This window comes from Taeniopygia guttata, chromosome 9 (genome assembly GCF_048771995.1).
Source record: "Taeniopygia guttata chromosome 9, bTaeGut7.mat, whole genome shotgun sequence".
Taxonomy (NCBI): Eukaryota; Metazoa; Chordata; class Aves; order Passeriformes; family Estrildidae; genus Taeniopygia; species Taeniopygia guttata.
Genome location: NC_133034.1, coordinates 25,242,819 through 25,263,310, shown reverse-complemented (window position 1 = coordinate 25,263,310; position 20,492 = coordinate 25,242,819). Strand labels below are relative to the sequence as shown.

The 20,492-nt window shown below is 52.2% G+C and overlaps 1 protein-coding gene across 6 annotated transcripts in view; it reads right to left on the bottom strand.

The window, feature by feature from the left end:
* PLCH1 (phospholipase C eta 1) overlaps positions 1 to 18,839 on the bottom strand; it is a 57,393-nt gene extending 38,554 nt beyond the window's left edge. For 4 of the 6 annotated variants that reach the window (XM_030280378.4, XM_030280382.4, XM_030280380.4 and 1 more), the window contains exons 1-2: positions 18,497 to 18,839; positions 7,657 to 7,774 (exon numbers count right to left, since the gene is read on the bottom strand). In XM_030280378.4, the coding sequence (XP_030136238.4) occupies positions 7,657 to 7,735 (79 nt within the window). In that variant the 5' untranslated portion in view covers positions 7,736 to 7,774; positions 18,497 to 18,839. Of the gene's footprint in view, positions 1 to 7,656; positions 8,347 to 18,496 lie in introns of those variants that run through there. The other 2 variants (XM_030280384.4, XM_072933409.1) reach the window with 2 other exon arrangements.
* Positions 18,840 to 20,492: the final 1,653 nt, after the last annotated feature.

The following is a 20,492-nucleotide window of genomic DNA, read 5'->3' as shown; positions in this document are numbered from 1 at the left end:
CTGAGCGCTGCGAGCACCGAGGAGCAGGAGGGAGCGAGCACCAGCTCTGCCAGCAGCTACAGACACCCCCGTGTCCCTGGCCAAACCCTGAGCTGCTCTAAGGCATCCCCTGAAATCAGGGGCTTTGCAGGCGTGTGGAACAATGGGCAGAACATTCAGACTTGCATAAGTTGCACTTCCTTACCCGGGAGCCCAAGGGCTCACAGGGCTGGAAAGCACAGCAAGGATGAAGTCAGCTCCACATACAATGCTTCACATCTTTCTTTTACTGCGTTTTTTAATTCTTTCCCTCTTCAGCTGGCTCTTCCACTGTGACGTTTACACCAGCACACGAAAGGAATCCCCGCTGTATTCCCAAACATTGTGACAGCAATAAAAGAGACAGAATTTGTCAAGCACGGGCCAGGAAAAAGTTACATGAGGCACAACGTGACAGAGAAGGAAAGCAAAAGAAAAGCCACTCAAAAAAGCCACCCCTCATAGTTACACATGCCTGCAGAACTTCAGTGGGATGGGAGACAAGCTCCAAACAGAGCTGACATGTTTCACTTCCTGAGAAATGATTATTTCTTAGCTGTTGCTTGCACAGAGACCCTTCCCACAGCCCCTGACAGAGCTCAGCGCTCTGTGGGGTACACATGGACTATGTCCAGCACCCCGGAATGTGACACCAGAGCCACTGCAGATCTCTTGGCTGCTCAGCTGAGGCTCTGGTGGCACTGTCAGGCTGGGGTGGCACGAGGTGGCACAAGCCCCACTCTGAGGAGGGAGTGTCACCCTTGCCAGGCAGAGCAAGGGAATGGGGCAGCCACGGCGTTACCCCAGCTCTGGCTGAAATCACCACTCTGGAGCCTCCAGACACTTACCAATGCCTGTGCATTGAAATTATGTGCTATAGCTGCAGTTCAACAACAAAAAATAAACAGTCACTGCTGTACAGTTTAATTATTGATATATCAGATTGCACTTGATAATGTGCTACATGCAAATTACTCACACTCCTACTGTTCTGTTAATTATAAGACGAGCTATACACAAGCACCTTCAACACCACAGCTGCTCTGTAAGAAACCTTACACAATCACCAACACATTCTTCATTATTTTGTCCCCAAAATAAACTTCCTTTTAAAACCAGATGTGCTTAAATGCTGCATGTCTTTAGAAATTCAAGCATGTTATATAGGTTAGAAGAACATTACAGCAAACAAATGAAGACGTTATTTAATTCAGTTGACAGGTGCCAAATGGTATAAGGAGACCTGTAGGTTTATTCAACTTCAAAAAAAAAAAGAAAAAAATCAATCCCCATGACAACTCCTCAGTGTCAAGCCAGGTTTTGCATTTAATCCCAAGCCCTGTGATTTTGCTTGGCTTTTCCTTCACTCCAGGGCTCACAGGCTCCTGCTGGGAATGCTCTGCAGGGCCACAGCTCACACACTTCCCACAGTCCCAGGGGTGATGGGGACAAACAAGCTTTCTGAACAAAAAACTCATTTCCCCTTACCTGTAGTTGATTGATATCAATGATCACTGTCAGACAAGACCTTTTCAGCCATCCTTGCTGTCCTGTGGGTATTGCAGGGTCCCGAGATAAGGTCTGCCAGGACACCAACAGCCTCAGCTCCACGCCTGTTTTGCCCTCTCAGGTCTTCTCCCCACACCTCACCAGGCTCAGATTACAGGACAGAGACACAGCCCTGAAAGTTCTACTGCAGAAATCCTCATTTATCGGGAAGTGGATAATGATTTAACCAACAGTTGGAAATTACAGCATCAGAGGAAGGTTCATTTTCTAGCTCATTGGGTTTTCCTTTATCACTGTCAAAATAGCTGAAAACCAGCACAAAGCCTAATTCTGCTAAAGAGCAAGAAAAGCTGATTAGAGAACTAACACCTCTTACAGGGAATAATAATGAAATAAGGAGATAACAACATCTTCATAATCATCTTCCAAGTGTAATCTTAGATCTGAACTGTGAGACAATCTCCTCGTGAAAAGTCAGCCAGCAATGAATAAAACCTTGTATCAGCTGCACCGAAACTTGTAATTTTTATCAGATTAAAGCTTTTATCAACTCCTTTATCGTTAATGAAAACATGGTTCTATGGAAAGCTGAGAAACACACAAAAATGAAAGGGGGAAAATGCTTGGCATTAGAACACAAGCACCTGAAACACTGTCTGGAGACAGATCCCACATGAGACTCTTCTTTCATTAACAGATGCAGAGACAGTTCTTGAGCACAGCAGAGAGAGTTTCTTCAGGCACTTCAGGCCCTTTTTAAATCTAAGTGGACTTCAATACATTAATTCCTTAATGCTCTCCTTGCAAACACATTTCCATTTACACCTGTTTGTCTCAAGGAATGGATTGTGGATATTTCACATAAATCAGAAGATGAACCCAAACACAAATTCCTGCCCCAATCGTTCTGCTTCCCAGCATCATTACAAAACCCCAGCTGAAGCGACTCTGAATCCTGCAGCCCACAGCTGGCATCTGTGCCCCAGCCTGGCATGAGGCTCCAGCAGAGCTAATTACAGAGCACTGCCCATCAGCAAACATCAGGCCTGAAGGATTTGTGCAGTCTGGCAGAGCTCCAGGACTGCTCCCCAAAACTCTTGTGCTCCAGAAACCAAAACAGCCCATTTGACTGCATAAAAAAGGACAACAGAAGGCATTTTATGTTCTCATTGGCACAGAAGTCTCAGGCCACTGAAGCAATGAGAGGCTCTCCGTGGTTTCCTCATCAGGATGTTGGGCAGCCAAAGCCACCAGCAAGTGCCCAACGTGACTTAGGGACCTGTGTCCCCTGTCAGGCTCAGACCACTCGCACCTTCCAGGCAATTCCCTTTCCAAGGTGGAACAGCAGGGCAGCACAGCCTGCTCCATCCCTGGCAGCCTGCTTCCCCCACCCACAGGGTCCACACCAACCACCACCAGCCTTGGGGTTAACTCCCACAGGTGGTCACAAGCATGAATGAATTCCAAACATCTTATGGAAAAAAAAAAAACCAAAACTATCAGATGCAATGATAAAACCTGCAATTCTCTAGATGCAGTTTTGGCTGGGAGGCACTGGAGCCACAGGAAGGGCTGCTCTGTACACTTTGGGTTTTTTTTTTCCTTTATACTTCTAGCCCCAACCATCCAGCAGCAAAGTTAAATGGATGTTTGCTCTGACAGCACAGCCATTCCTACATTGTTACTGCCAGCAAACAAACAAAACATGATGCACATTTACAGCTTAAAACCCCTGCAAAAATAAAAAAAAATCTCTTCTTCCAAGCCTAGAGGGATGCTGTACTTTGTATTTTAGAGCTGCTTGCAAGAGGAAGGAAATGAAAGTGGGTTCATCAAATCCTCAAGGCTATTCCAAACATTCTAATTGCTTGTCTTCTCTGTTCTGCAGGAACTGCTAAAGCAGCTCAGCCCCAGCCCCTGTCTCTGGTCTGTTATTCTCTGTGTGCACACACGCTGCTGTGTCTCACTGCTGCTGCTGCTGCTGAGGAAAACTGACATTTTTGCTTCTGGGCAGATAAGACTCCCCAGAGCACAAGGCACAGCAGCAACCTCCACTTCTGTAACCAAAAATTTCAGACATAAACAGATAAGAATTTTAATATCCTGCAAATGCAGCCATTAGCAGCTTTTCCTAATAAAATTATAAAATGATGGGAGAGCCTTAGGCAATGTGGATGCACACAGTACTTCATTACACACACGAATCTCAGTCATTATTTAAAGACGGCCCTGTGGAAAGCCCCACAGTTGTGCACCAATAATTCTTGTCTAACAACCTGCAAAGCACCACTAAAACCCAGCAGAGAGCAGCCTGATCCAGCCCAGCAGCATCTCCTGAATGGAATGGGAGCACTGCTGTCTGAGCCCGAAGTTCACTGCACACAGGGATTGAACTGAGAGCACAGATAGATAGTTTTCCAGCCTTATTTCCCAAACATTGCCTGCTAATCACATTTACAACTTCAGAGCAAGAGCACAAATACAATGCTGTAACAATTTTTCCAAAACCTGTCAATCTCCCGCTCAAAATCCCTTAGTTTTTCCTGGCCTTGTTCCATATACTTGTAGACAACTTTCATTTTGCTCTTGTGCCAGCTTCCCCCCATCAGCTCAAAAAGCCTTTTCCTCTCTGAGCTTTCCCTTTGCAATGCACTCTGAGCCAGCAGTCACATCCCCTCTCAATCTTTGCTTTCCCAAACTAAACAAACTTGACTCATCTCATCTCATCTCCACTTCTGTACCCTTCTCTCTGTTCCTGAGCTCAAACCCTGCTGCTCAGAGCTGCATTGGGCTGGGCCTTGTGGCACCAACACCTTCATCTTCCTCCTGAACGCCCAAAATTTCACCTTCCTTTGGCTGACCACAGAACCAGAGCGCCTTGGGTTGGAAGGGACCTTAAACCCCCCTTGTTCCAGCCCCTGCATGGGCAGGAGCACCTTCCACTGTCCCGGGGTGTTCCAAACCCCTCCAACCCTGAGCACTTCCCAGGATGTGCCATCCCACAGTAATGCAGCCCATGGGGCAGGCACTGTCCTCCTGCTGCCCAGCTGGGCGCTTCTGCTGCAAGCTGAGCCTTTTTTCCCTTTGGTGTTTTGGGGGAGGTCTGGTTTTGTTTGGGGTTTCGTTGGTGGTCTTTTGGGGTTTTGGTTGTTTACACAAAACAATTAAACCACTCCAAATAGACTCCAAATAGACTGTTTTTATGAATGCAGTCCATGGGTTCTTGCATTTGAGCTCCTTAGCAGGAGGTGAACAAATGGAATTCCATCTGCTCAGGTGCTTAAACTAATGCAGGTGCCACAAGGGTGTGGAGACAACACCAGAGATGAGCACAGCTGGGCAGCAAAATTCCTCTTGTGCGCCTCTGCAGACACTTCCAGTCCTTCCAAAGGTACTCCTATGCTTTTTAGGAACACTAGTAGCCCTGTGGGATATTTCTAACCTGGCCTGCACCCAAGGTGCAGCAGCTCCTCCAGCTCACAGGCTCAATCCCAGACCATCACTGCAGACAGCCCTGGTGCCACTGAAGTGCCCAGTGCTCCCAGTGAGGGGGCACTGGGTTAATGTGAGCAGCCTGAATGAGCAGCACAGCCCTGGAGGAACCCAGGGAGCCTCACTGGGGCACCAGAGCACCACGCCAGCTCCTGGGACATGCACACATCCTTGCACCATGCTGTGGGACTGTCACCCTGACACTGCCTGGGGGAACTCAGCCCCTCCACACACTCAGAGGGAAAGGAACTGCCTCTGCCGTGTCTCCCTCAGCTTAAAGGAGACAAATGGGAGGCCCTGATGGATTCTGTCAGGACAAAATAGTTAATCTCATCTGGTCATCAATCAAAGACAGATAAATTAGGCCATGAAATCATTCTGGTTTAGGATTCCTGCTAATTATGCCCTGGGCTGCAGCTGATTATCACTGTGCAGACTCATCCCACAATAGCTGCTCGTGGATTACTGGAGTCTGTGCTGATGGATCCTCACCCAGCCTTTGCACCATTAGCAGAGTAAAGAGGTGTTGCTCTGTGCTGAAACACCACCTCAGGTCTCAGGGCACGGAGCAGACCCCTCCCTCACTTTCCTGGAATGGCAGGGGTGTAGGCACACACCCCGTGGCTGTTCAGTCACACTTGTGCAGCAGAGCAGGGAGCTGCCTGGGAAAATGGGATTAACAGGGGACAAAAACACTGGCACTGAGTGAGCACATCCCTTCCACAGGCCCAGAGGGAACTCTGAAGGAACACGATCCCACCAAAACCAGTGGGACCGTACGAGTGGCCTGATAAATCCCAGGAAGAAATTCATTTCATTGGAGAAGCAGAATGGTTCTGCCTGGAGATGACAGCACTTTCCCTCTAACGCAAGTCCCAAGTGCAGCACACACATGAATTAATGTGACAACACCACTGTCAGACTTACTTACAGAAAGTTATTAACATTCTTCCGGTGTCCCAAATAGAATGAGAAGTGCTCATGGGCAAGGAAAACAACTGTACAGAGAGAAATGTGGCTCTCTCTGAACTGGCTTTCGTTAGGAAGATTCACAGGCTGACAAATGATTAATTCTCCCACTAAGCCATTAACTTCATAGATGGTGACATAACCACAGCGACAAAAATGCAGATAGTTTGTTTTACAGTGGGCTGCAAACCTCTCCAGTCTGACAAACACACTGAAAATGGAGCTGTATGTTCTCTAGGGAAAAAAATCACCTTTGCTTTGAATGAGATGAGTATTTCTGTCTTTAATTCATAGCCATTCCATGCTGCTGCTACTAATAGTGCCATAAATCTGCTCTAAAGTGATGGGTTTTAATTACTGACCTCAAAGGGAATAAAGAATACAGGTCTGGGCCTCTCAGAAGAGCATTAGGAAGTCACTCCCTCGGCACACAGAGGGGTGCAGCTGTCTGGTTAGATGAGACCTGCTGGAGCCCCGAGCCCGTGTCACCCAGAGCACGAGGGGCAGATCGGTCAGACCCAGCCGCGGGGGATATCGGTGGGACCCGGTGGAACGGGTCGGATCCAGCTCCGGTAGCACCGGGGGGTTGGGAGGAGGTCTGGGGGACCCAGGGCACGGTGTGACGCTGACGGGCCCAGCCCCAGCAGCCCCGAGGCGGGATCGGTGGGACCCGGTCCTGGCCACACCGGAGGAGATCCGTGGTACCGGGGGGATCGGTCAGACCCAGCCCGGCAACCCCGGGGGGATCGGCCGGACACGGTACCGGGGGGAATCGGTCAGATCGGTCGGAGCCGATACCGGGGGACATTGGTCAGACCCGGTACTGGGGGACATTGGTCGGATCAGGGGGGATTGATCAGACACAGTACCAGGGGGATCAGTTGGATCAGTCAGAGCCGGTACCAGGGGCATCAGTTGGAGCCGGTACCGGGGAGGATTGGTCGGACCCGGTACCGGGGGGGATCGGATCGGTTGGACCCGGTACCGGGGGGAGATCGGATCGGTCAGAGCCGGTACCGGGGGGATCAGTAGGATAGGGGGGGATCGGTCAGACCCGGTACTAGGGGACATTGGATCGGTCAGACCCGGTACCGGGGGGGATCGTATCGGTCAGACCTGGTACCGGGGGGGATCGTATCGGTCAGACCTGGTACCGGGGGGGATCGGTCAGACCCAGTACCGGGGGGGATCGGATCGGTCGGGGCTGGTACCGGGGGGGGGGGGGTTCAGATCGGTCGGGGCCGGTACCGGGGGGGATCGGTTGGAGCCGGTACCGGGGGATATCGGATCGGTCAGACCTGGTACCGGGGGGATCGGATCGGTCAGACCCGGTACCGGGGGGATCGGATCGGTCAGGGCCGGTACCGGGGGGGTCGGTCGGGGCCGGTACCGGGGGGATCGGATCGGTCAGACCCGGTACCGGGCGGCGGTCCCACAGCGCCCCCGCGCGGCGCCGCCGCGGCCCCGCCGTTCCCGTCCGTGGCTCCCGGGGGTCCCGCACGGCCCGAGCCCCGCACGGAGCGGGCACGGCCGGGCTCGGGCTCGGCCCCGAGGGCTCCACGGCTCCGCGGCCCGGCAGCGGCGTCCCCGGGAAACACACGCGTGGGTACCGAATGTCCGGGGCGGCACAAGCACCGAGAGCCGGAACGCGCAATAACCGGGACTGACCGTGGAACGCGCCGTTGTCCGCCAGGAAGTGGCGGCAGTACTGCGGGCAGCTCTTCTTCTCCAGACTCCAGGAACTCATCCTGAGGCGGCTCCGCGCTCACCAGCGACGGCCCGGAGCCTGCAAGGGAAACGGAACGGCTGAGTGGGACTTCACTAACAAACAATGCCCCCAACTCCTGCAAGCACTGAAGTTATTTATGCAAAACGTTCCTTCAGCTTCACACAAAGGTGACAGCAAATGTAGTTCTTTGCTCTCCAAAGATAACAGCAAATGTAGTTCTTCACTCTCCAAAGATGACAACAACCGCAGTTCTTTGCTCTCCAGACATGCCCACCCCACGGACATCCAGGCAAAGGGCACAGACACATCACCCGGATGGACCCAGAGCTGTGCTGCACTGGTGCCACCAGCCTGCAACTCCCAGGCTGCTGCAGGGAGCAACCTTGTCACCCCTGTCACCATCACCCCCCCCAGCCACTGCAGGCCGCTGTGGGGCCTGGAGACACAATCAATCTAATCCATTCAGTGATGCTGTCCCATATTTAACAGGCTACAGACACGTCTGACAGCACCACAGAACTATAAATCCTCTCCAAGTGAAGGGTATGGTAATTAAAAAGGTGGCTCAAAGGTAGCCACCCCCTGATTTTGAGACCAGAGCAGTTCTGAGGACACAGGGCCCCTGTGCCCTTGCCCTTCGCAGGCATCGCCCTGTGGCACTCGGGGTGAAATTGCCCATGGACAGGCAGTTTGAGCCTGAGGAGGAGCAGTTACATCAGCCACCCAAAATTAACACTGACGGTTACAGGCTGACACACCAGCATTTCATACTTCTTTGAAGCTGTGGAATTCTTAATCTCCTGTCCTGACACCAAATCCTCTCACTGGATCCTCCTTCTCCCTTTGCTATTTTATGAAGTTCAGGTTCTGGTTTCAGCAATCCAGTCACCCCTTCCTGTTACAAGCCCACTTTGGTCTCCCATTTTATCTCCCTCCCACCTTCACTCTGGTCAACCCAGCTGCTTGCTCGCCCACACTTGGCACAAACAACTCCAGCCCTCTTTATCCAAGCAATTCTAGCAGGCTGTAAGGACACTGCCACCCAAATCTCCTCATGAAGCTCCTGCCAGGGGCATTAGTAGCAAACCCACCCCCAAATGGAGCATGAAGGGCTTGGCCTGCAGCTCTGCTGAGGGACACAGATCCATTTCATTCAGAACAAAAAAGGACAACAAATAATCTGAAATCCCAGCCAAGGGGACTCCTCTGATCCTTAAGGACCAGTTTAGCTACAATCAATTCCTGGGGCGCAGCCAGCTGACAAGGGAACAAGGACCTGGAGAGCTTTTCCCCTTTCCATGCAGCCTCAGTGTCAGTGCTGGCGCTGACCTGCAGACCCAGGGGCAGTGCCAGGGTGCCACAGGTGGGTCTGTCCCTCTCCGAGGGGAGCAGGCTGTGCTCTGCATGCTCTGGATGCTCTGCTGCAGGTGGGAGCCAGAAAGGCTCTTTGAGGTTTGTTCCCTCTTCAAGCATCCCCAGGCTCCACTGGGGCTGTGTTTGGGTATGGGCCGTGTCCTGGTCACACTAAAGGCATGTTTTGCCAAACTTTGGAGCCCAAGCAGCAATACCCACTACCTCTGAGGCTTCATCTTCTACATTTCCTGCACTTTCGCCCTCTCTGCCCACGAGCACCAAGGCCCCCCTGCCTTCAGCAGTGAGGCACAAGCTGTAAGTTACTTTTAAAGCACGGGAATAACACCACAGTCCAGCCTGCTGCTAGAGGCATTGTGTTTTAATTGAGGAAACCATATCAAATATTCACCGCTAAGAATTTGCACACAATAAAAGCAGATTTTATCTCCTTTATCTCCCGCCCAGCTCCCACACAGAACCGGGATCACAGGGGAGATTTACAGGGAGATGTGGCTGTCACTACAGCCCCGCAGTGCCTCTGAAGGAGCCCCTGAGCCCCCTCCCCTCCCTCTCCCGGCTGATACAATCCTCCTTTGTTCTGGCACAAAGGGTTCTCCCACACCACTGTGGCCCCTCAGAACAAAGGTTCTCCCGGGCACAGCAGCGATGGGGGCAGACTCCCCAAGGGGCTGCATCAGCTGGCACAAACATCCCACAGGAAAACCTTCCCGGGAAACATCAGCACCTTTTTGGATAGTCCTCACAGTTATTTGCTGTGCAGGGCTCCAGGAGAGACCTGCCAAGATCGTGCCTTACCCTACAGTACAAAAAAAAGCAAACAAAATCCCAAACAACCCCACACTTGGCCCAAATACCATCGTTTCAAAGGAACACACACTTAGCAACATAACTGTACCCAAATTTTCATAATTTCAATACAGGAGAAGAAGGACATTCTGTTTCTACCACTGACTAAAATGCAGGCTGTACCTGTATCAGGTATTTTATAGATGTAGAATAAACTATTAGAGTAACAAGTGTCCATAAGTATGTAGTTAGGTTTAACTAGGACTGTAATAACAAAACTATTTTGGCAAAAAGTTACCAAAATCCTGACCAGATATAAATCAGAGTTCAAAACCAGCTTGATAAAGCAGCCAATACAGAGAGAGTTGAAAACACTCCTCACTTTTCCACTCTGCAGGTTTCTCAGCTTGGGGTATCATTTTCACAATAAGCAAAATTCCTGCAGGCTCAGCCTTGAGCCAAAAGATAAAACAATTGGTGCTTCACTACCTGAGAACAGAGGTGCCAGTGCAGCGTGTCAGGAACCCACCTACTTTGTATGTGGATAAAGTGAATTAATCTGGAAGTGGAGCAAGGTGTCCAATACGTGCTGTGCACAAACACAGCACCCTGAGAGAGCTGCATCTGCTGTTTGAGCTGATTCATTTCCACCAAACCTGTCAGCTGCCTTATTTTCGTGCTTTGAGCACTGTGTTCCGTGAGAAGCACTTTTCCAAAGAGCTTTGATTAATTGTACAGAGCTGTACTTTACATGAGTTATTAATGGAAGGAAACGCACACTGCTCAACTTATTAATGGAAGTAAACTGGTATTGGTGGTTATTAATAGAAGTAAGTTGATGTTGCTCAGAGTTTGATACAAGGAATAAGTTAGCTTACACATTCACGTGTGCAGATATAGCCAGATGAGATGAACAAATATGATCCTTTGTTATCAGGTGGGTAAACTCCTCGCAAGCAATGTTTCATTCTACACATGCTTTATGAAGTTATTTGTTTCTAAAAGGATGTGTAAGGTGTTCTGAATGCAGCAGAGGATGCACATGCCCTGCCCAGGTTGGGAGACACTCTCACAGCAAGAGGCTCAGCAGCAAGAACATCAGAGCCCCCATCTCTCACCGTGTTCTGCAGCTCCCCTCTCACAGAAAAAGCCCAGCACTGTGCAGGGAAGCAGGGAATTCCTCATCCCAGGGAATCACACTGCTGGCAGCAGCAGCTGCAGGCTGAGCCACACTCAGAGAAACCTTCTCAGCTCGGGATGCTGGAAGGGCTCAGCACAGAGCTGCTCTGGGGAGCAGCAGCACAACCCAAATGTGTATCTGCACTGCTTAGCCTGGACACTGAGCAGGTGCCCAGCGTGAGGAGGGAATGAGCACACAGCCAGGGAGGGGTCTGAGCCCAGTGACACTCTCAGAGCAGCCGTGGAGTGAGTTCAGGGGCTGAGACTGCTGATCTGCCCTTCTCACCTGCCCTCTGCCCTGCTGCTGCCCGGGCACTGGCACAGGTTACAGCAGTGACTCCATCAGACAGCAGGGATCACTCCTGGAGGGCAGATCTGCAGGGCACTGGCACTTAACCCAGGCAAAACCACAGCTCCAGGGCCAGGGATCACTCCTGGAGGGCAGATCTGCAGGGCACTGACACTTCTCTTGGACAAAACCACAGCTCCAGGGCCAGGGATCACTCCTGATGGAATGATGGGCAGATCTGCAGGGCACCAGCACTTACCCCAGGCAAAACCACAGCTCCAGGGCCAGGACCAGGCAGATCTGCAGGGCACCGACACTTCTCTTGGACAAAACCACAGCTCCAGGGCCAGGGATCACTCCTGATGGAATGATGGACAGATCTGCAGGGCACCAGCAAAACCACAGCTCCAGGACCAGGACCAGGCAGATCTGCAGGGCACCGACACTTCTCTTGGACAAAACCACAGCTGCACTTTCAGAGCTCAGATTTACCCAATGAACACACGTGGGAAGTATGACTTATAAAAAACTGATTCCTTTCCTTAGCCACAAAAGGTGTATGAAGTTCATGTTCCTGGTAATTAAAGGAAAGTCCAGAAAACACTGAATATTGAGCAAGCTGCTGATTTTGGAAGCTTGTGCCCACTAATGACAAATTTTAGCATTAAAAATAGTTCAGGGATACTAGGCTCTCCAATTGACATAAAGGAAAAGTATAACAAAATAATAATATTAATTTTAAAAAAGGTAAGAAATGAGAAGAGCAATCCAGAGTCACACAAAGCCACACCAAGCGTGTGGTGGAAATGATGCTGTGATGGAAATGATGCTGTATTGGCCCAGCTATGGCCCTCTGATGAGCTTTAGAGATCTCAGTGTGGGAGGGAGGCCAGACCATCTGGCTGGCACTAAGCAGCAGGAATAGAGTCCAGAGGGAAAGGCTGGGCTGTAGTGTGGCAGCTGGGATTGTGGTGGGGGCATGCAGAGTCTCTGATGACACCATCTCGTGTGGGCAGCCAGCTCCCAGTCACTGCAAACAGAAAATAAACACCAAAGGACAAATACTGCTTTGAACTTCCCCTGGAGAATCCTGAAGTGGTACTGAAAACCTGAGCAATTCAGCTTCACGACAAACCCTCCCCAGAGCTCAGCCCTTTGTCACACTGGCATTGAAATAACAGGTACTGACCAGAGGGAAAGAGGTCGTTTGCACTTCTGTTCACCCCACAACACGCAACCAGGAAACTTCATCCCTCACCAGCTTCCCTTCCCTGGACAATATTAAATTACGCTGCAGGTTCTCTCCTAGTTAATCAGTAGCCATCAACAGGAACTTCCCAGTCCATGTTTTTACTTTCTAACCAAAGTGACAACTCTGGCAGAACAGCTCTCAAGCTTTCAGAGACCAGTTCTGCACAACATGGGCTGGATTTTTTGAAACAGTATCCACAAACCGAAGAAGTTCTTGGATGAAAAGCTTAGCCATAGTTAGACCTCAAAAACACAAATCTGAAGAGATTATAAAACCCTAATATGACAATATTCCAAGGGGCATTCACCCATCTGCAGTCTTGGGCTTCTTATTCCGCTAAGCCACTGACAGTCACCCAAATATTGCTAAGCATTTAAGCTGGTCTAAATTCGTGCAGATTTAGATTTAATTGTCACACAAGCTAGGCTCTAAGGGTTCCACACATCATCTGTGCAAATCTCCACTTTAATCAGCATCAAATATCAACATTCACTCAAAATATCTTGCATTGCTAAAGTTACACATATGGGAGCCAGGCAGAGTAGGCATTGCACACAAGATGGAAGTTCCACACTGCTGACACAAAAGGACATTTTTTTCCAACAAATTGATATAATTTTCATAGTTAACAAAACAAACTTTTACCTGCCTATGGTATTAACTAGGTCATTAATGTATGGCTACTTTCAAGAGTTAAAGCATCTTGTATAAAACAAAAGGCTTAAAAAATACCCTCAGAGTTACATTGCCTTTTGAACAGCAAATATTTAACCATAAATATTACCAGCATGGAAAAAAACATCAACAATGCTTGGCAATAGGAAACAAAACCATCCAGTATGAGATCCTTTTCTTATTTCTCTAGGAACTGGTCTGGAGGAATAAAAGCAGAGATTTTTGCTTGATTTATTTTTCTGACAGATGAGTTCCCTAATCAAATGTGCCAAGAGCCCAGAGCAGCTGTGTGGCACCACACTGGCAGCAAAGGTGTCTGAAGGGGCAAGCCAGAACAGGAGCAAAGAAACACATCCTGTGGATTGTGCTGGGAGCTACTGCAAACTCAGAACTCAGAGATGTCAAAGGGGAAAAGTCACAACAGAGTTTGGGATGCAGAGACTGCACTTGCGTGCTCTTCCATAGATGAGACTTACTGTAAATGCAGATTTTTAGACATTTTTACTGCGTTTAATCTGGTATTTTGGCTATTCCCCCAGTGGAGCACTCAATACACTTTGCACCTCTCACCAGATGAAGACAGAGGCTCAGCCCGACCCTGACTGCGAGATCCAGTCTGGGTCCTGCTGGAGGACAAATTCCCAGGATTTGCTCTTCGGGAGCAGGAGGAGCAGGCTGGGCTCCCTGCACAGCCCCAGACCTCCCAGGCAGGCAGGACAGGGGGCTGAGCTCCCTGTGCAAGGGACACCTGTACCTGTGCCAGCCCACAGCACCCCTGCTCCTCCCAGGCTGCTCATTCCCATGCAGTTTTTGTTCCTTCTGAGGCCATGAAAAGCATGTGTCAGCACAACTTGCTGCTGAGGAAGGCATTAGAAAGGATTTGAACCGACTCCCCATGGCAACGGACCCTGAAAGGGAATTAGCATGTGCTCCCCATTCCTCAAGAAGCCTAAATGGAATTTGTTTTTCTCCTCTTTAAGGAATTATTTGCAGGAGGGCAGCGTGCTGCTGCCTCTAAGGTTCAGCAGGCATAGCTTCAGCTGGCACCTGCCTTCACCCTCTGTTCAGGGTAACACTCACCCCACCAGACATGGGATGGGTAAATACGAGTGAGAGTCCATCCAAGTTTTCCTTACACAGTGCTCTGCACACCTTTCTGCTGCCTCTGCCACCTCTCTGTACAGCCATTCACCAATCCAAATCAGGTTTGGGCTCACTGCACAGGCAATTTCAAACTGCAAATGAATGCAGGATTCTGTCTGTAAATGAAAATCTAAAATATACAGAGACAACTCCCAATGTGATAAACTGCAGAGACAAAAATGGGACACCTGGAGAGGACTTGTGCTGATGCAGCCACGTCTGAGGCATGGACATGGACAACCTGCACCTTGTGTACCTGGCCACTTACCAGTGTGTGTGTGGTTCCCCCAAGGAGTGGGCACTTCACTCCATAAGATCCTCTGTGCTGAACATCAATTAACACAGTTGGTAATTGTTAATATTCTTCCTTTTTTTTTTTTTTTTTCCACCTGTGGGTGGAACAACAACCAAGCAAAGAAGAAGCTTGTGAGGCTCAGCACTGCCTGGTGTGACCCCTGCCATCCCAGCCAACACATCCCAGCCACACACTGGGTCACTCTGGGTGTGCACAGGAACAGGAATTCCGTGTCAGCTCCAATAAATCACATCTGTAACAGAGCACACACCACAGCCTGCCTCCACTTGAAGTTTCCTGCAAGCAACCTCCAGTTACTTCAGCCTGAAGAGACTCACATGGGCACCTCGTGCCAAGACCTGTAACACACACACCAAACGCCCTTGGAGAGGTTTTACATCCTTCAGTGGCTGACTGAGCCTCCACCAGGGCACGTGGCATCCTCAGCACCCCGTGCCCCGCTTCTCCCAGCCCTGGGCAGGCGTCTGCCCCAAGCTCTGCCCTCCTCTGCCTGCCCCTCGCTGCCCCTGGGCACCTTGTGAGCGCCCATCTGCGGTGTTGGACACGTCCTCGCACGGTGGGTGCCCCAGCCTGCCGTGCCATCCCTCAGATCTGAGTTCTACCTCACTGCCATCCCTCAGGTCTGAGCTCCACGTCCTGCCATCCCAGATCTGAGCTCCACGTCGTGCCATCTCCCAGATCTGAGCTCCACCTCACTGCCATCCCTCAGGTCACTGCCATCCCTCAGATCTGAGTTCCACATCGATGCCATCCCTCAGATCTGAGCTCCATGTCACTGCCATCCCTCAGACATGAGCTCCACGTCACTGCCATCCCTCAGGTCACTGCCATCCCTCAGATCTGGGCTCCACGTCGCTCTCAGCCCCCCAGGTACACCTGGCCAGTCCTTGTCCTTCTGTGGTGCCAGACGGGCAGCAAGAGGCTCCAAAGCCAGCAGAGGGGAGGGCAAGCTCAGACCTCTGCAGTGACAAGGGTGCCTGCCGTGACCGTGGAGACCGGAGCAAGAAAGCCACCTTTGTTACAGAAAACAGTCCCAGCTTCCTAAAATAAACACGAAAGGAGGAAAACAAACCACAAGGAGCACACAGAGCAGCCAGCTCCCTGCTGGCCGTTGGATCAGTCTGGCACCCGCTGAGCCCCGCAGGGCTCCACCAGAAGCACCTTCTGCTTGTGGGCTGCGAATCAAAGGCACATTTGTCCCTGGCACAGCCGAGCCACAGCTTCAGACCGATGAACCCAGTGCCAGGGGAGCTCTGGCTGCTGGCCAGTGCCTCCAGCGCTCCTGGTGCTACAGCCACCACTGCTCCGTGCCACCAGGAGAAGGTTTTCCATCCAAGTGCTCCTACAGCAACACCGCCCAGCACTTGGAAACACCCTTCGAGGGTTTCTCTGAGAGCTCCAGGGCAATGAGGTGTGATGTCTCACCTCCTGGAAGGCACGGCAGAAAATGCTGTCCTACAGCAGGCAGTGCAGCAGGTGTCTGTCCAGCAAACCTGGAAACAGATATCCCTTTCCCAATATGGAGAGTGTTTTTTTAACATTCAGGCTTGTTTGAACTTACTAAAAAACCCAGAGCAAACAAACAAAACTAATCTCCAAACCACCACACTACCCCACGTGGCTGTGCCATCAACGTTATCAATTTTAATTGAATCGGCTCTTGGGTGACACCTTAGAAAAAACTCAGCTTATTCAGATTTCATTAAAGGAAAACTGTTCCGTTTATAGAAAGATTATTTTGTAGAGACAACAGAAACAAACCGCTTAAAGCCTTTCCCAGAAATAAAGGGAAGCCAAATCTTGAACAGAGAACTAATTTTCATTCTACGTTTTGATGCTCACGAAACTGTTTTACTGCCACGGGTATTTCTTGACAGTGTTTTAAATTACAGATCAGCTCATGCAAAACTGGGAGCTGTTCATAGCGGATAGCCTCTCCTTTGCTTTTATGGAGTGAAAATTTTATTCTCCTTCTCAAATACCGGTGATTTTGATCAAAGTCATGACGGGACACCCGCCTCAACGGCTGAAAGGACAGCAGCATTAAATCAATTCCCTAGGCAACCTCCCAAGCCGAGCCCCTATTGTTAAAATAATGAGCTGTGCACCACTTGATCCCAACCCACCAGCTGATCCCCACTTTTATAGACAATAGGTTGCACAGAACCAGAAAGCACCCGTGAATGGATCATTTCTCACAAACCGCATCTTCAGCTGATAAAACTTAACATTTCTTTCTGTAACAGCCTACGGGCATTTTTAAATGTAGGAAAAGAGCATCCTTCAGAGTTCAAAACAGACTTTATAAAAAGTAGCACTCTCAAACTTACTCCAGGGAGCTGATGCTTCAAGACCCAGAAAGACTTTTTAACAGTGTGCATGCACTCTGCTGCCTCTCACCTCCCAAAATCCCTCGTTTTTCTTTCCATATCCTACATTAACTCAGGTGTCGCACTGCAGGGTTAAACCCTGCCTCTCTTTTCAGTTACCTGCAATTATTCTTTCACATTTCAAAACAAATACCTTAACTTTTCTTTCATTTCCTAAGTTTTGCAACATGTGGGCCAGAAGTCCCAAGGACAAGTAAATCAGGAGGGCCCCCTGAAAACAGGCAAACATTGTGTTTTATAACTCAGGAGTTAAAGCACACTTTAAACAAAGAGCCTATGACTGCTCCACCAGATAAGGCTTCTATCTTTCTCCCTGGAATTTAATAACACTTCTTCTAAAACACTTTTTGGCCAGCTGGAGTTGAAGTTCCCAGAGTTGCGCAGAGTAGCTTAATTGCAACAAAGCGTGCACAGAGTTTAATTCCTACCTCATTGTGCTTCATTAAAAAAAAAAAAAAAATGCTTTATGGAGGAGGCAAATAGAAGTAAGGTCTTTTTAGAGAAGACTCAATCCAGCACCTTCCAGGCGGGGACGGGCGCGCTCCCACCCGGTGGCACCGCCGGCCGCTGTCCTGCGCTCCTCGGGGGGGGTCGGGATTTTCCTCTAAGCCCCTCTGAGCACGGGCTGGGCTCGGTGTGGGGCTCGCTCCGGTGCCACTGCCGGGGGCTGCCCTGGCACGGCCGGGGGGCACATGGCACATGGCACATGATACATGGCACATGGCACATGATACATGGCACATGGCACATGGCACATGGCACATGGCACATGATACATGGCACATGGCACATGGCACATGGCACATGATACATGGCACATGGCACATGGTACATGGCACATGGCACATGATACATGGCACATGGCACATGGCACATGATACATGGCACATGGTACATGGTACATGGCACATAGCACATGGCACATGGTACATGGCACATGGCACATGGCACATGGTACATGGTACATGGCACATGGTACATGATACATGGCACATGGCACATGGCACATGATACATGGCACATGGCACATGGTACATGGCACATGGCACATGGCCAGCGGCCGGAGCCCGTCCCGGCGATCCTCCCCGCGTCCCGCAGCAGCACCGCGGCCGAGGCACGGCGGGGCAGCCGGGAGAGCCCCGGAGCGGCGGCTCCGCGCAGAGAGCGCTCGGGATGCGCGGAACCGTCCGTGGAACGGGCTGAAAAGAAGCGCCGGCTCGCAAACCCCCACCTCAACCCCGTGCAGCGAACCCCGGGGGAAAGCAGCACCGGCCGCAGGGAAAGCCCGGCGGGGGCTCGCAGGGACACGGCCCCGTCCCGCCCGTGGGGCCGCGCACGGTAACGGGGCTCGGGGGTCCCGCCCGCCCCCACTCACCGCGGCCGCCGGGGTGGGCTCGGTGCGCTCCGGTGGCTCCGCTGCGGTCTGTGCCTCGCCACTGCGACCGCAGCCGCTGCTGCCCGGTGCGGGCTCACAACCTGCTCCGTTCAAACCGCAGCGCTGCCGCCCGCCCCGCCCGGCCCGGCACGGCACGGCCCGGCCCCGCCGCGGGCCCCGCCGAAACCCGGAGCGGCCGCGCCGGAGCGGAGCGGCCCGGCCCGGCCCGTCCCGTCCGCCCGGGGGCGGCCCGAGCCGAGATCCAGCCCCGGTGTTAGCGCGGCCCCGAGCCCGTTCAACCTGCTCCATCGCTCCATTGTGTGTGCGCTGCGAGCGGCGGGGGAGCGCCGCCCGCTCCGCTCGGCACGGCGGGACCGAGCCCCCGAACCCCCTCATCACCGCCGGCACCGAGCCCCCCGAACCCCTCATCACCGCGGGGACCGAGCCCCCCGATCCGCTCCCCTCATCACCGCCGCACCGAGCCCCCCGAACCCCCTCATCACCGCCGGCACCGAGCCCCCGAACCCCCTCATCACCGCGGGGACCGAGCCCCCCGATCCGCTCCCCTCAGCACCGCCGGGACCGAGCCCGCGATCCGCTCCCCTCGGCACTGCCAGCACTGAGCCCCCCGAACCCCCTCATCACCGCCGGGACCGAGCCCCCCGATCCGCTCCGCTCGGCACGGCGGGGACCGAGCCCCCCGAACCCCCTCATCACCGCCGGCACCGAGCCCCCCGAACCCCCTTATCACCGCGGGGACCGAGCCCCGCGATCCGCTCCCCTCATCAGCGCCGGCACCGAGCCCCCCGAACCCCCTCAGCACCGACAGGACCGAGCCCCCCGAACCCCCTCATCACCGCCCGGACCGAGCCCCCCGATCCGCTCCCCTCATCACCGACAGCACCGACCCCCGCCCGCCCCGCGGTCTCCTCCCGGCGGGGCTCCCCGGGCCGAGCCGAGCGGTGCCGGTGCCGGTGGGACGCGACGGGAACAGAGCGAGAAGCGGCCCCTCGGGGCGGCCCCTGGCCCATGGAGACCCCCGGCCCCCCCAGCCCAGCCCTGCATGGCAGGGACACCTTAAACTGTGCCAGGCTGCTCCAAACCCCAGTGTCCAACCTGCCTTGGGCACTGCCAGGGATCCAGGGGCAGCCTCAGCTCCTCTGGGCACCTCTGCCAGGGCTTCACCACCCTCTGAGTAAAACAATTCTTCCTTAAATGCAATCCAAACCCATCTCCCTTCAGTGAGGGCCGTTCCCCGTTCTCCTGTCAGCCCTGCTCAAAGTTTGTTCCCGAAGGACACAAAAATCAGCCCCGTGCCCGCCCTGCCCTGGGCTCCGAGGGGCCGGGGGTGTTTATTGCCATTTGCTGACATGCCACACCAGCAATAAACAGTCTGGGCAGTGTCGGAGGTATTTTCCTTGGGCCATTTGGAGGCCGGGTCTCTCCTTTCACTCCCTGTGGTCTTTTGAAGATGTGGCATCGCTCCCAGCACAGTCAGAGTTGCAGGGGCAAAGGCACAAGTGCTGAACAGTTTAATTCTCGTCCTTATTCCCAGTCACAGAACTGCCTCCTCTGTTGGAAATCCCTCATCTGGGAGGGATGGAGCTGCTGAGGGGCAGCCGTGGGGGTTTCTGTGGTGCAGAAAATGCTCTTCTCCCCCAGCCAGCTCAGCCGGGTGCTGCAGAGATATTTGTCTCTGCTCCTGTTACTGCTTTTCCAATAGCCAGGCCTCCCACCGAGACGGGATCTGCAACCTCTCAAGGCCTGCACAGATGGAAAGCACAGCTTTGAACTGAATTGGGCTCTTTCGGAGGGGGGAGGGTGTGCTGGTGGGTTGGGTTTTTTTAAAGATAAGCCCTGCGTGATAAGGAAAACAGCATTAACAAACAATTACAGGACCTGACCCTCAAGAAATCATTTGTCACTGCAACCCAAATCCATGTGAGGATGTTAACATTCGCCCACACCTCACCTCTGCTTGCTAGAAATGTAGCAT